General features: G+C 45.4%; 1 protein-coding gene across 4 annotated transcripts in view; it reads right to left on the bottom strand.

Annotated features, from left to right (window-relative positions):
- Positions 1-2,786: 2,786 nt before the first annotated feature.
- The window catches only part of BRD3 (bromodomain containing 3), a 29,056-nt gene continuing 16,366 nt past the window's right edge, over positions 2,787-15,476 (bottom strand). For 3 of the 4 annotated variants that reach the window (XM_065737237.1, XM_065737235.1, XM_065737236.1), the window contains exons 5-12: positions 14,908-15,122; positions 12,833-13,204; positions 9,027-9,155; positions 8,316-8,507; positions 7,247-7,482; positions 6,425-6,717; positions 4,465-4,593; positions 3,451-3,711 (exon numbers count right to left, since the gene is read on the bottom strand). In XM_065737237.1, coding sequence (XP_065593309.1) covers positions 3,596-3,711; positions 4,465-4,593; positions 6,425-6,717; positions 7,247-7,482; positions 8,316-8,507; positions 9,027-9,155; positions 12,833-13,204; positions 14,908-15,122 — 1,682 coding nt within the window. In that variant the 3' untranslated portion in view covers positions 3,451-3,595. Of the gene's footprint in view, positions 3,407-3,450; positions 3,712-4,464; positions 4,594-6,424; positions 6,718-7,246; positions 7,483-8,315; positions 8,508-9,026; positions 9,156-12,832; positions 13,205-14,907; positions 15,123-15,476 lie in introns of those variants that run through there. The other variant, XR_010622274.1, reaches the window with a different exon arrangement.

Below are 15,476 nucleotides of genomic sequence, written 5' to 3'. Positions count from 1 at the left end.
CTAAGGAGGACCCGCAGGGGAAGCACACGTGCTGAGCCTCCACGGCAGCCCAGAGCAACGCGCCCAGACCGAGCGCCGCCTGCATCCGGTGCGGAGCTCCGCCCCTCCCCTCTGCTGCTCCCCCAGCATTAACTCCTTAACTGCTGCATGATGCTCTGATGTGGAATACCGGCATCAAAAAACACAAAACCACAACAGTTGGCAAAAAGCTGCCGAGCCCAACGGGTCTCCCACAGCAGACAAAGCAGGGCTGAGGGTGTGGGTCTCCTCCTGGTCCCACTGAGCCTGGAGCTGATGGGCTGCCCTCACCCCCACAGAGTGCTTACCCCAGTCATAAAGGTGCAGTTGTGCTGGCCATGGGTTCTGGGTCTGGGCAGATGTGGTTTCATATGGGAATTGATTGGGGGAGAAAAAAAAATCAGTGTCAATAAAAAACTATTGACGTGCACATTTGAAATCATACTGATTGCAGCAAGGTCTCCCCTGGAAAACAAAGCTGCCGTGAAAACATCAGGGTTTTATTTAATTTGAAGTTTTAAAATGTTATCTTGAATGTTACTTCTGCACTCCATCAGCTCCAGGTTACCCCACGACATCTGTACCCACATGTCACGCAGTACCAACCCGGGGACAGAAGTGCTCTGTCCTTTCAGTTCCCAACTCGTTAAGGGCAGCAGCTCCTCACCACGACTCAGAGCTCCTCTCTCCTGGAGAGGCTCTGATCCGCAGGTACGAGCAGCCCCACCAAGCACTCCTGTTATCTGCACATGTCCACATGACCTCACGTTGATGGCGTAGCTCAAGTGAACACACACAGGAAAGGATTTCAGCAGGAGCCCGTGCAGCTGAGCTGTTGTGGTACTGAAGTGGTTGTGATTATTTTAATTAAAAATGCTAGCTTGGATAATGCACCTCTTAGACACTGGGTGAGACACAGATGAAAACCAAGCCTGTTAAAAAAAAACAAACTACGAAGCTCTTAATGTATATTACATCTCCTCATAGTAAGTTCTGAAAATATATTACTACATATCTGATGGTTGTTATTTTAAGGGTGGAATGAAATAAAAAGGTCTAAACTAAAAATAACTTTATTGTTAATGGAAAAGAAAAACCATTCGTCTCGGTGAGAATCAGAACAGCCTAGCTCATCTGTTCCCAGTGCACAGGAAACCCAACCTGCACAGACTCTGGGGGCTCGTGCCAATGGGTCCAGCACCCAGAGCCACACAAGGATGTCCAGCAGCTTACAGCTGTTGCTGTGATGCTCTCAGCAGAGCTCCTCCCAGCTCTTAGCTGACAATGGTAGCTCCTTCCTGTGGCAAACTCCAGAGAGTGTGTCACTGTCAGGGTACAGAGACAGAGCCATGCCAGCTCTATGTCTGAATGACATTCAGTGGGATGAGCTAGTGGGACCTCAGTCCAAGGGCACAGAGTGACCAGCAGCCACTGAGCTACGTGAAAAATAAACGTCAGTGCAATCTGCACCACTGGGCCTCAGGCAAACCACCCCCAGAGACCTCAGCAGGGTGAGTTTTAGGGCTGACCCACAGCAGAGATGCAGCCTTAGGGGCTGGTACTGGCAGAAGGAAAGGCATAACTTTCTGTTAAACTCTGTATATTTTCTTTACAATAAAAAGCTAAAAAGTTAAGAATTTACAATAAATTTCTGCCCCTCAGATTACAAACTTTATATAGTTACAGAACTGCTGTTTTCCTAAAATCGGATTATAAAATGAAAATCAACACTGTTTCACAAAAAAATAAAATAAAAATGGAGAAGGGGGAAAGACACGGGGAAATAATACAGACAAAAAATAACGAGCTTCATGAAGAAATTACATCTACCTGTACGTCTTCAAGATCTGTACAAAACAAGAAAGAAAAGGGGCCGGGTTGAAAAAGAGAGAGGACAGACAACAAAACCAAAAGTGAACACACAAGACATGACAGAGCACCAGACACACAACAGACTGGACTGTAGCACCTGCAGGTATAAAGTCCAGTGTATTTAAATAACATCTCTGCGTTCTTTCCTTTTCAATCTGGTTCAAACCACATTAAAAGTCTGCATTTCTGCTGGTCTTATTATTTTGAGTGAGTTTTAAATGACCAATGTGTTTAATAAATAAAGTACTTCTATATACACGTGAGACAGAGAAAACGGAGCGTATTGCAGCAGTGCAGGTCAAGACAATAGGCTGACTTGTAAGAAATTGCTAGCCTTAAAAAACTGTCTTCCCCTCATCCTCACCCTTCCCACCCCAACCCCCTCCCCCTTTTTTTTTTTCCCTTATTACTATAATTGAGGTAAACACTTCAGGATCTGGAAACCTGCACCCTGCGTGACACAGAAGTAGCATTCCCTTTCTAGGAGCTCATTGCAGATACAGAGATAATACAGAGATAAGGGGTGGGAAAGAAACAAAGGAAACAAAAAGAAAAAACCCAAACAAACAAAACCAAACCAACAAAGCACAAACCAACATCCCTCTCCGAGCCCCCTGCCAGCTCAGCCTCAGCTGGAGCTCAAGTGCTCTTTTACTTTAAGCCCAGACTGAGGTGCTTCTCATGGAGAAAGGATTTAAGCATGTGTGTGACAATGAGCACACGGCTCATCCCGGTCACTCTGCAGGGGATGCTCCTTGAGGCCCAGCTGAGTACTCACAGCCACAAGCTGTTTGCAATTAAACACCAACTTCCATAGAGAATGTCCATTTCCTGGGAATTATCTATTTGATGTTAAAAATAACGTTGCCAGGAAACTTGAGCATCCTTCACTCCCTTCTTTCCAATGTATCCCCCAAGGAAAACGAAAATTTGGGGCGCTAGAAATTACAGGTACAAATATTTCTATTGCTCGTGTGCTTAGAAGTAAACTCATGCTTAAATGCCTTCCTGCACAGGTGCCTATGCCTCTACCAACATTGACAACAATGTCAGCAATCCACAGCACATTGGATTTCTTCTTGTTTCTCTTGCTTTTACTTAAAAAGATGATAGCATCTGACATTTTCATCACGCCGTAGACTTTGAGGTTAAGAATGCTAGTGCTAATAAACAAATACACCACCTAGTTCAAAAGCTAACATCTTTTAGATACAGTACCATTTTACAGATTTCTTTAAAGTTGGTTTTTTCCCCCCCCCACCCCTCCCTCGTGTGAGTCAGGTGGGCTTATTAAAGGAGAACAATTTGAGAAGGAGGGGGCAAGAAGGGAGATGGGCTACAAACCCTGCAGAAACCTTCTGGTCATCACCTGCAAAGAGTTCCAAGCTCTTCCATTTTCAACCAGAACTTCTTCAGTTTGAACGTATTTTAGAGACTTTATGCAAAGGGAAGTGTTTGCCATAAAGTCTAGCCACACACATGCAAAGATCTTTGACCTACTCATAAAAGAGCGCCCCTGAAAAAATGGAAGATACCTTTCATAACACTGAATTAAAAATAATAATTAAAAAAAAAAGAAGAAGAAAAAACAAACCAACACCTGACCACTGTGGAACAAGAGCAGTACTTTAAGGAGGGAAAGGAACACTGCAGAGCATCGGTGAGGGTGATGTCCATTCTGTGTTTTGTGTTAAGTGTCCGTAGCTCATTCTGAGTCGCTGCTGTCTGAGCTGGATCCGCTGGAGCTGCTGCTGCCCGACTCGGAGGAGCTGCTGCTGCTGAGCCTGGAAGGTCCCCCGGAGGGAGCAGAGCCAGATTTCTCTGCAGGAAAGAAGGCAGCGAAGTGGTAACTGCCAAGGAGCTGAACTCCACAGGGAAGGTTTGCCAATGGCTTTTGTTATCCGCAGCTTCGTTCACGGCTTCATTTTGCCCGGGCAGCTTATCGACCCACTGACTTTGCTGGTTGGAACAAGGCCCAGCCCAAGGGACAGCAAGCTTTGCAGTGCTGCAGGTGGCCACGACTGCAACCCTGTGCAGGGCAGTGCCTTCCACAGCTGTACAGTGCTCGTGGCAAGGTGGCACAGAGTGCCCAGACAGCCACGCACCCCGCCTGCTGTGATTCAGTGCAACACTGCCTGACTTGGGCAAGGTGGAAGAAGCTGAGTTTGCACTGGAATAAACTTTCATCCTATCTTTCACCCTACTGCCCTATGATGTGGCTTTTTCAATCCCACAACGGAGAAAATCACCCACTAAACGTGCTATGGTACTGTATGGACAGTACTGCACAGATGAACAGCAGCAGGTCATGCTCTGAAGTTTGAATCAACTCCAGGACAAGTCCTATTTATCACCAAGAGGAGTTTCCACCAGGACAGGGATCACAGCAGACCCCGAGGAGCAGCTCAGGTGCCCAGCAGTAACTTGCTGGGCCCACACTAACGACAGACTGGGGGAACTTCCATAGACAGAGCCTAAGGCTTCACAGAGGCAGTAGGTTTGCCTTAGTGAGAAAGGCTACCTGCATACACAACTTTTCAGGCATCTGTAGCACAGTAAAACCACAGCCATTACCTTTCTTTGCAGGTTTCTTGTTGTTGTTTAACTGCCCACTGACATCCTGCAGCCGTTTTTCTAGTTCTTTCTTCTTTTCCTGAGCTAACTCTTCTTTAGACTTTGCTGCTTGCTTTTTTCCACTTGCAGCTGTGGAAGAGGAACGTACAGTTTCTGAAATTGCATTGTTGAGGGTGAAGAAAAGAGCGGACAGCACTATTTTACAGGGCACGTACATCTGTGCAAACACTTTGTGGTGAAACTGCTAAGATCAACTGACCACACAGCAACTACACATCCCAGAAACAGGGCAACACACGAAGTTGTCCAGATCATCCAGACACCATCATCCTGTAACATGCACTTTTTGAGAGAGACCTTCTGGAAAGTGTTTTAGAAGATAGAAATTATCCACGTAATAACCTTGTGGTTACAGGTTACTTACCAGCTAGTTATATGGTCAATAGTTACACATTTGTAATTACAGAATTGTTACATGGGTTTTCTGCCCTGTAAAATAAAGTGTCCCATTAAGTGTTGTCAGGAGGAAGCATCTGCCATTCAAACTCAAGACACCTCACGTGAGAATTGACTGCTTTATGTTGCTTTCAATATAAAACAAACAAAAACAAACAAACTAAAAATCAAAAGGCAAAGGCTGGCAGACAACAGGAATGTAGCTGCCTCAGTCAGGACGGAAACGGTGAGGAGTAACAGCAGTGCTCGTGCTTCTGAGCAGAAGAAATAGCACTCAGAAGAGTAATTGAACACAGGTGTTGGCCAGTATCAGAAGCAGGCAGGGGCCAGATATTTTGCCTGATCCAGCAAGGAAATACCTACATTTCTGAGCACTGCTTTCAGGCAACTTTTTTTTCTTTTTTTTTTTTTAAATGCAAACTGAAAAGCAGAGTGCTAAGAGGGTGCCTGCAAACACTGAGCACTGAACAGGCAGCACAGAGCAGGAGACTTTGGGGAAGGCTGTGCATCAGCACAGTGCCTGCTGACCAAGCTCACCAGCTCAGGGCATATCGGGCTCCGAGCAGTGGACAGACAGATGTCTGAGGTCATCTGTGTTACTCAAAGCAAAAGGATGCTTCTAGTTCCTAGCAGCTCTGGAAAATGCTTTCCTCAGCTACTTGAGGGGAAAAGAAGAAATCAAACCAGTGTAGAAGAAAACAAGAAAGAAGGGTTGAAGTCTAAGCTTTGCTCAGGTGACATAAAAGTCCTGTGGTAAGGAAACAGGTGCTCTGCAAGAGTTGTGAGCAGCTTTTGTGTTATATTCTTAGTAGAACAACTTCCCTTATAACCTTTGAGCAGATGGGCTGAGCCAGGACCACCTCACCTGAGTGAGGGACCACTGCTATTTCACTGGAGCTCAGTTCTCAAGGGGCTACAATTCACCCTGTGGCTGAGGCACAGAGAAAAGCCTGTACCATACTGCACTGTAGTTCATTAACATGCACCTCCTTATCTGACACTGATGATTATATGGTAATCAGTCCATTTAGGACTAGCAGTTTTGTGGCAAGCATGCAACTCAGACAATCCAGAATCCTTAGCTCACCCAAGTAAATTTCTGCAATTCATTCATTCCCTTGGTGCTTTGCATTCAAACCACACTTTCCTCCTTCCTAATTAGATGGTAAACTATTCAGGATAAGAAACTGATCCTCTCACATATATGCATGTTATACACAACATAATGAGACTGAAACCGTAGCACCTCCTAGATTCCAGGTAAGCAATAAAGATATCATACAGGTCTTGCAGAATAATACAGTGGTCCCTCCAGGTGAGGGCCATACATAAAGAAAAAAAACTCACAAAATTTCTGCTATTTTCTCAGGTAGAAAAGAATCTCTAAAGATCCCTATCACCACATACCCAGCAGCTGGATAAGAGAATCCCATCACACATGCCCTGACTCCAAAGCTGAGCCCAAGAGCTTGTGAAGGAATGCGTGCCCCGATAGGTAACTTACAAAATGGTTTCCTTTGTTTTTTCTGTAAACAAGATTTCACATATCTCTCCAGTTCTCGCAAAGTTGTGGGCTTCAAGGTTTCAAAATCTATTTCTATCTCATCAGGATTGGAGTCCCTGAGGGAAGGTTCCCGTGACTGGATGATGTGCACCACTCTGCCCAGCTTCTCCCCAGGCAAGCGGTTGATGTCCAAGCTGAGCTGTCGTTTCTCATCATAGGTCATGGGCAGGCCTTCCTCCTCCTCATCCGAATCATAGGTTGCAGACGCCTGTTTTCCTCCTTTCTTGGGCTGCCTGGGGAGATTGGCAAGCATGGAAACATTCATGGGTATAGAAGGAGCAATGACCTCTTTCTTCTAGTCCCCTTGTAACAAACATCCCCGTGCTTTTGGCTTTGAGCCTCTAAGTCAGATAGCTCAAACAGCACTGCAACTTTTGAAGAAGTTCAGAAATCTGAGATAAGCTGCTCTACTCCCATTATATTTTAGTGCTGTGAGGCAGGAGGACAAGCCCAAGTAGCAGCAGGGGGGCAGCAATGAAGCAGCATGTTATTGCCAGCTGGGCAAAACGGCAGAGCCTTATCTGAGAGCAACTGGGCAGGGAATCTGGAAGAGTCAGAGAATGGAAATGTGATGGCTCTGCTGCCAGCCCTAACTTGAAAACTCCCAGAAGCTGTCTGTAATGGAGGCAAACTATTTGATGCTGAGTTAACAGTGCAAACCATTGAGCTTCACCAGGCAACAACAGGAACAGGAGGGACAAAACTAGGCTGAGAGCTCTTTGTGTTCCCACCTAAGGCAACTTGCAAGAGGCAAGCTCTCACCTGCTAGCTGTGGTCGTGCTGTTTGCCTTTTTAGCTGGAGCTTTCTTCTGCTGGGTTTGCTTCGGTGGTTGGGCCACCTTGGGCTTCTTCTCCTCCTCAGCTTTTATTTTGTGCTTTTCCTTTTCCTTTTCTTTGTCTTTCTTTTTCTTCTCTTTTTCCTTCTTCTCTTTTTTTTTCTTTGGTTTGTTCACTGGTGCTTGTGACAATGCAGCTAGCTGCTCATGGACTGCCTTTAGCTGGAAGAGAATGGTGGAAAAAATAAATGAAGACTTCAAGGCAAGGTAACTGATGCCCCCAGATACTCTTCCCTCTACATCCTGGACATGTAAGTATATCTCAAAGTCAGTGAGCCTGCAGTCTACTGACTGAACTTAGGAAACTTGGACCTGAAGTTCTTTAAAGAGTGCAGAGCAGGTGTGCAGAAGCTAACTGATGTGAAAAGTTAATTCTTAAGAAGCAAATAAAATACTCAATAGCGTTGTCTAGAGTGCTGACAATGTGGACTCTGAAATGCTAAGTTTACTTCCTGAGTTTCCTGCTACCTTGCTTTGAGACACTGGCTAAGCCGTTTTATTCATGCCTGGTTATATTACAGGAGTACATACAACAACTGCAGCACCTGGCACTGTACACGTGCATAATAAGAAAAGCTATGGTTGAAGGTCTTGCAACCACAGCAGTCAAAATAGTTTATTCTATGGATGGGGTACACAGTGAAAGCACCCCACAGGAAGCCTGTGACAGTCTGCTGCAGATTTGAGCTCTCATACTAAATGCATCTCTCAGTGCTCCCCATACTCCTACTGGTGATGGTGGCTGAATACTCTGGGATCCCCAGAAAGAAGCCCAGAGCATCAGCTCTGAGAACAGTTATCTCAAAGAAAATTAACATTGCATCAAAAACACACTAATTATTTCCCTGCTGAGAGCTCTTCTCCTTGAGCTGGCAGGAGGAGCCATCACCCCACTGCATCCCAGGCTAGCTGGGATTTTTAAGAACAAAATTAAATCCTTTCTGCTAAGCCCTTCTGCAGTGCAGACACACACACAGCTTGGCCACTACAGTAACCTGCTCCTGGAGCTCTGCCAGCCGAGTCGCTCGTTCTTCTTCCGAGTCTGAGCTATCTGAGTCAGAAGAGCTCTCCTCACTGCTGTGACTGCTCTCTGTGCTTTTGCTCACAACTGGTGCTGCTGGAGGAGGAGGAGGAGGGGCCTCTGCAGGCTCATCAGGCATCTTTGCAAACCTCATCTCAAAGACATCCTACAAGAAAGGGGGAAAAATTGGTGAAAAAGGAGCATCGCTTGCGAAGACCTCATTCTGGTCTTATAAACATGGCAGACACACAACCACAGATCAGGCTCTTACTGCACTAAATGAGCTGTGATAACGAAAGGCAATAAGCAATCTGGAACAGGGATTGAATTCATCATAGTAAGAGCTAGCTCCTCCTCTTTAGAGGGGCAAAGTTAAAGGCTTGTCCAAGACTTGGCAGGGGAAGCTTTCTGAATCTCCTCGTTTTGTGGCCCAAGAAAGCATTCCCATTATTTCACATGCCAATGATTGTAAAATGTTAGGAGTGGGATGTGGCATTGGGCTATGCCATGTGCAGAGCATGACATTTCTGCAGCAGAGGGCATGAAAAGGCTCTTTTCAAGGGCTGAAGGAATCACTGACTCACCCTCAACGATGCCAAGAGCAGATCCATGCTTGGATCTCTGAATGGACATCTCATAGCTGAGCTAAACAGACTGTGGAAGATGCATTAAGCTACACCTTTACCTGCAGCTTCCTGGCCATGGCTACCACTTCGTGGTCTGGAGGATTGTACTTGTAACAATTAGAGAACATTAACCGAATATCTGCTGCAAAACCTTGTGCGTCCTGGTACTCCCGACTGTCCATTTTTTTCTGCAAGCAAACAAGCCAAAGGAAAAGGGGAGAGAAAGCCATAAACAAAAAGCATGTGTAACAACTGCATGGAGGATACATGCATCATGGAGAGAGCTCACACCAACTTCAAAAATCAGATTTGTCTAAGAGAACAGTAGTTTGATCAGGCTTATTAAGTTTCTAAACAACATTTAGAGTTGCTGCTTTTTAAAACAAGGAAACAAAAAACAGATAACTAAAGCTAATATAGTTCTACAATTGTTTAAACTCTCAATGCTCTAAATTTGAGTTATTTTCTGTTTTTAAACAGTACTTTGCAAGTCTGTCAGTGCTCACAGTTTGTTAGAAAACCAAGAGTCATCTAGAAAAAGATGAACCAGAAACTAATGTAAGTAAAGCAAAAGACAAAAGGGCAAGAAGTCAGAGCTACAAGGAAAGGAGTACCCTTAGCATGAATTTCTACGTGCTGCTTGGGTATTTTTACTGCATAAATCTGAAAAGGCAGAAAAGATTGCTAGCACCTAGCCTGAAAGCACTTCACCTGGTGATTTCTACAGCCAGACAGGCACTTAGGGTTGAGCTACAGAACTGACTCCAAACTCCAACTGAGAGATACAGAATGGCTACTGAATTTTTCCTTTATGAACCATGCCTAATGTAGTGAGGGTAAGCTTTAGGGGCTAAATATCTGCACCTTGATCCTCTCTCTCATTTTTCAGCTCTCACCTTCACCCACTCCTCTTGCAGTTTGGGCCTGAATGACTTGGTTTAGAAAACAGTTCACAGCATTCCTTGCACTTAATTGATTTTATGCATGTTTTACCACCACGTGCAAAATCTCAGCTCCAATTACTCCTTCCAAAAGGAAATTTTAAAAAGATTAACACTAGATTTCATTTGCATTTTAAAGAGTTTAATAAACTTGCTGCTTGCCAAGTGCTTGCAGGCCTCCCTTTTATATGCCTTGTGCATCTTCATCCCCCAGTGAAGGGAAGGGGCTGCCTGACCGACAGGCTGCAGATGGGATGGGAAGGTTCATCCCCCATCAGAGCAGAATGTGGGGTGCTCAGGATCTGCAGCTCACACCAAAGCCTCAACCCAAGCAAAACTCTCACTTGCTCAGTGGAAGCTACAGACATTTCACATCTCCACGGCAGATACTGCTAACACCTTGAATCACTGCAACGAGCACTAAAGCTGCTTTTGTTCAGAATAAGGCAGCATTTCACCTCCAGGGATGCGGCTTTGGATGGGTCTGCACACAGGACACTCCTGCAGATTCCCACCCTGTTGTACCACAGCTAGATACCTGGCAAACTTGTGTCATGAGAGCTCATTTTCTTGGTAAATAAAGGAGGAGAAAGCCTCTGAACTGTAGCACAGAGATGGAAAGGAAAATACATTTGTGTCTCTCCTGTCTGAAGGGGAGCTGGCCTTGCTCAAAAAGCATCTCAGGCCAATGCCAAAACAATGTGTTCAAACGAAAGGGGCCATTTATTCTAAAATACACCTCACTTCGTGAAAGGCCTTTTTGATACGCTGCATTTGTTTGGCACACTCAGCAGCTGATTACAGCCTGTGAAATACATTTCAGCCTCTGAGGTTTTGCTTTCATCCAAAACCAACAGCTTCATAGCCCAACAATGTTTTAATCTGTGGATTTTTTTATTTTTTGCTTGCTTGTAAAGAAAAATTAACTTGACAAAAGAAAACGGATTTCAAAATTATGTGGCGGAATATATTTGGGTTATAAACTCATTTGGGGATATTCAGCTGCTTAACAATTTTTCTTCTTCATGTTTACAATGGCAAATCAGAAGTCACAGACAGCAGGACTGGAAGGGGTGCTGGGAAGGCAGCTAGAAAAAAAAAAACTTATTTCTCTCAGCAATCAGTTGCATTGTTCAATATCCTTTAACATTCAGAAATCTGTTTCTGAATGTCTAGCCTTGTCCTGCCCACAAAGGATGAACTGTTCCTTTCTGCATCAGTCTTTTACGTGTTTGAAGACCTAATGCATCCCCCTTTCCACCTTCTCCAAAGACCTCAAAGGACACTCCTGGGGCATGGCATAAGGTCCCAATGAGGGACAAGGCCACACTGCTCCACTGACTTCAGCAGGGAAAACAGCAGCTGTCAGTTCACGAGGACTGTGCCTGATTTCTGCAGGCCTAGTTGTACCACAGAGAAACTACACAGGGAGAGCTACCTTGGAAAATTGCATTTGTATTCTATAACAGCTGCAATTAAAGAAATATTTTAAAAACTTCCTTGAAGAACACTGCATACTGCAGCACCAAAGTTGAGGACAATTTCTCCCTTTCTCCTGCAAGCTCAGAGCACTAGAAAATGGAAACTTACTCAAGAAAACACTGGGATTTTCTTCTCTCAGCAGAATAACACAGTGAGGCACAAGTGTTCCAGCTTCTCAAACTACTATGGTCACCTCAGCCCTTATCTCACTTTTACCATCTGTTTCAGGCTCCCACTTCTTGCCTGCAGCTCAAATCACCCTTCTTACTCTCATCTCCTCCAAGGAAATTGCTGCAGGCCTTTAGCAAAGCTTGGGTAAAGCTCAATCAATAATAATTAGTACTTACATCACAGTTTCCAGATATCTGTCCTCACAACAGCCCTGTGAAGTAGGCTAAGTATTATTCTTCCCATTTTATGGTTGGGAAAACAAAGACACAGAGCCATGGGGAACCTTGACCACAGTATCAGAACAGTTATTAACTCAGACACTGCTAACTCTTCATCAAGTCCTGAGTGCAGACTGTGATGACTATTCTCTCACCATCAGTACAACTAAAAACTTGTTAAAACAGAGCAGCTGTAGTAAGAACCCCTGTAGCACCACAGCAAAATGGCATGGCACACCAGAGCACTGCACACTGCTTGCCAAGGAGCACGTAAGGAACCAGGAATGCAGCTGCCCTTTAGTCACCTGTGCTTTTGAGACAATCCCACCATAGCCAGGCTGGGTGCACAGCAGTCCTGGCACGCTCCTGAAAGCCAGCAGACACACCTTGACTTTCAGCACAAAGCAGAAAGCCTCACTTCCACCAACACTGATTCCAACAGGTCTGCATAAGATGGGAACTAGAATAACATAGCTTTCCTCCAGACATTTGGGACTCAGAGAACTTTCCCAGTCTTCTGGGAAAAACACTGAATACTGGACCACACTGAGCTAAGGTCCTAAAGACCAAAGCTTGAACCATGTAAGCATCACATTATTCCCGCCCCCCCACCTAAGCACCAGTTGATCTGCACATTCCAGCTGGAATTGCTCAGTGAAAGCCTACCTAGACCACACATCGTGCCAACAAGCAGCCAGGCAGCAGCTTCTGGAAATGGGATACTATCAATCGAATCCTATGAAATACAGCACCTCTGCTTCTGAGTGCAACACAATCCCAATGACAGGAGTTTAAACAGCTGGACTGTTCACAAAGAGGAGAGGATGCCATCATACAGTCTGCTTTGTAGGGCAGAAGAAAGACATCCCAGGTTATGGGAAAAAAAAGGAAAGGGTAACGAAACAAAAGATAAACATATCCAGATGATATCCAAACAGTTTTGATTTTGTTTTCACCCTTGTCCCTTCCCCTCCCCCCCACCAGAAGGAGCCAGTCCTCTGCAACCAGAGGGCTGAGGCATCCTGCAAAAGAGGTGGTTAAGTGCAGACGTACTTTAACAGTACTGAGATCCATGGGGTGTTTGATAATATCATGATAGTCATGTAATTCCAAGGCCTCTGCATCAACAGGCTTGTAAAAGGGCCACGCATAGGCCGCGTGCTTCTTCGAAAGCATCTCCTTGAGAATGCTGTCACAGTACTTGAGGTGCTCAGAGAGTTTCCCCTTCTTCCCTGCGTGCTGGGGGACCTCTCCATCTTCGAGGTCTTTCTTTGGTGGTTTGATGGGCCGGCCCCCGCTCTCCCTCCGGGCGATGATTTTGGCCTGCTTGGGGTCTGACAGGGGGGTGGGGGACTCGCTCCGGCTGGCGGTGATCACGGAGGTGGTGGGGGTGGTTGTATCTGCTTTCCGCTTCACTCCCTTTTTCTGAAACAGCACATGGAGAGACCTCGTGAGCACGAGCCCGGTCCACGCACTCAGCCAGCAGAAACCCAGCACAATTCATCGCCGATCCTCACATCTGCCTGTCCTCTGACAGAAAATGCAATTATTTCACTGGGATAAACGGGGCCTGTGACTAGAGGCTTCCACACACGATCCACGGACAACAACGTGATGTATTACTACGTGTCACCTGAGCCACAGTAACCAGCCACCTGCACATCTCCAACCCAACCCCAAACATGATGCAAAACGCGTTAGCTCGACGTATTTCACTGAGATTTAAACTAAGGACTCTTACCTCATGTTTGCCAAAGGAAAGGAGTGCGCCCAGTCGATTACTGCAGCTCAGCTGATGCATGGTGACTTAGTAAGTGTCAGTAACTTAACCACATGTCTGAGTCCCCAGTGGCAGGATCAGGCTATAAGTTCTGAACCAAAGCATATTAATCACCAAAGACCTATGAGCCTTCGCTCCCTTTTACTTAGTGAATGTGCTAAGGTAGAATGTTTATTACGGACAAGAGTAAGAATTTAATGATTTTGCTCCAAGCAAATAAAACATACATCCCACGTTAATTCAAGCTGTGATCGCCCAGTCAGTCCTGTCTTTTGCTCCTATGAAGGAGCAATTCTGGAAGAAACAAACAAAAAAAAATAGGAAGGAAGAAATAAAAATAAAATGCTCCCCAAGGAAATCTAAGGCAAGTCTTAAGTAAATCCCAAGCAGGATTATCTTTGCAGTACACATTTCAGAAACCCGCTTCAGGGCTCATCCCTGAATTTTAAAACTAAAGTGATTCTCAGAAGCAAACTATTCGGTCAGACATTGTGTTATGAAACAGGCTTCTGAGGAGGACAGCATAGCTGCAAGATCGGACTTACAACGTCCTTAGTAATTCCCAGCCTGTAGGGAGAAATAAGGGAAAAAAATTCTGTGGCTCTGCTGGCCCACGCAACCTCAAATCAGGAGTGCCAATGTTCTGCACTTCATTTCTCATTTTAGAGGAAAAAAAAATGTTATCTAAGCTACGTTCTGTCTCTTTTTAAAGCAATATGCAGCTTGCTAGGAAAATTCCTATCATTTAAAGCAACATTTTTACTTACACGTAAATTAACATAGCAAAACACCATTGACACCTCCCAGAAGATTACTCAGTAAGGAAGACAAAATTAATGTACCCAAAACCTGCAGGCCACACCGATCTCCTCCAGCTGGAGTGACAGGCTTGTCTTGAACTGGTTTATAGCAGAGAGAAACACTCCTAGTGCTGGAGTGTGCGAATCTTAAAGGAATAGTTCCAGGAAAATCAGAGATTTGGTTACAGGGAAAAGATGCTTTGGGTAATATAGATCAAAATGGGAGAAATCTCCAGTAGCCTTCTGATTGATGGAGCATCAGTACTGGCTAAGGCTATGGTCAGATAAGAGCTTGTGACTGAGTTGGAGCGATTACAATCAACACCAGCTCAAATGGGGTGTGGGACAACGAGCAAAACTTTGCCGAATCCGCTCCAACCCAACAGCAAGCACTTGTCTGAGCACATCCCAAAGGGACACCGATGGCCAGAGAAGGAGTCAAATGCAAAGAGAAATACCAATGCACGTCACCAGCAGCAAGGGGATGAAATTAAAGCACTGCTTAGCAACATGGCTTTCTGAAGAGGAAGAGGTCGAGCTCTGTTTACCTTCACTACCGGCGGCGTAGGAGGAACCACGGGCATTATCGGAGCAGCAGGCGGAGGGGGGGCAGCAGCAGGTGGGGCAGTGACAGGTGGGACATTAGCAGTGATGGTTGGCACAGGGGTGGCAGCGATGACGGGCGTCTGAGACACGGCTGGAGGGACGCTCTGGAACGGGGCCGGCGGGGAGACAGAAGACACTGCCACTGCTTGCTGAGCTCCTATCCAACGACAAAGTGAAAGCACACTGCAGTGTACTGATGGTTCCAAGTGCTGATAAGACATGGGGAATAAAGTGGCACTGGTGCTGCTGGACTGCGCAGTCACGGGCTTGGCAAAAGGCTCCCAGTTCACTAATGCTTTAGATTTGCCACAAGTTGTGCAACACCAGTGAAACAGAGCTTGGTGCAGAGTTCCCCACTTCCATGAGTGAGACAAATACCTCTTATTCTACATTTACACTGCCGAAAAGTTGCCTACTAAAACAGGACAAATGTAGTAACTAATAACCAAAGTGTTGATATGCCCATATGTTTCTATAGCAGCTTTTATCAAAGGATGCTAAAAAAGATGTA

This window comes from Cyrtonyx montezumae, unplaced genomic scaffold (genome assembly GCF_038088225.1).
Source record: "Cyrtonyx montezumae isolate F1298 unplaced genomic scaffold, pur_monq_1.0 scaffold_20, whole genome shotgun sequence".
NCBI classification, from domain to species: Eukaryota; Metazoa; Chordata; class Aves; order Galliformes; family Odontophoridae; genus Cyrtonyx; species Cyrtonyx montezumae.
The sequence above is the reverse complement of the archived record's forward strand: the minus strand, read 5'-3'. Positions and strand labels throughout refer to the sequence as shown.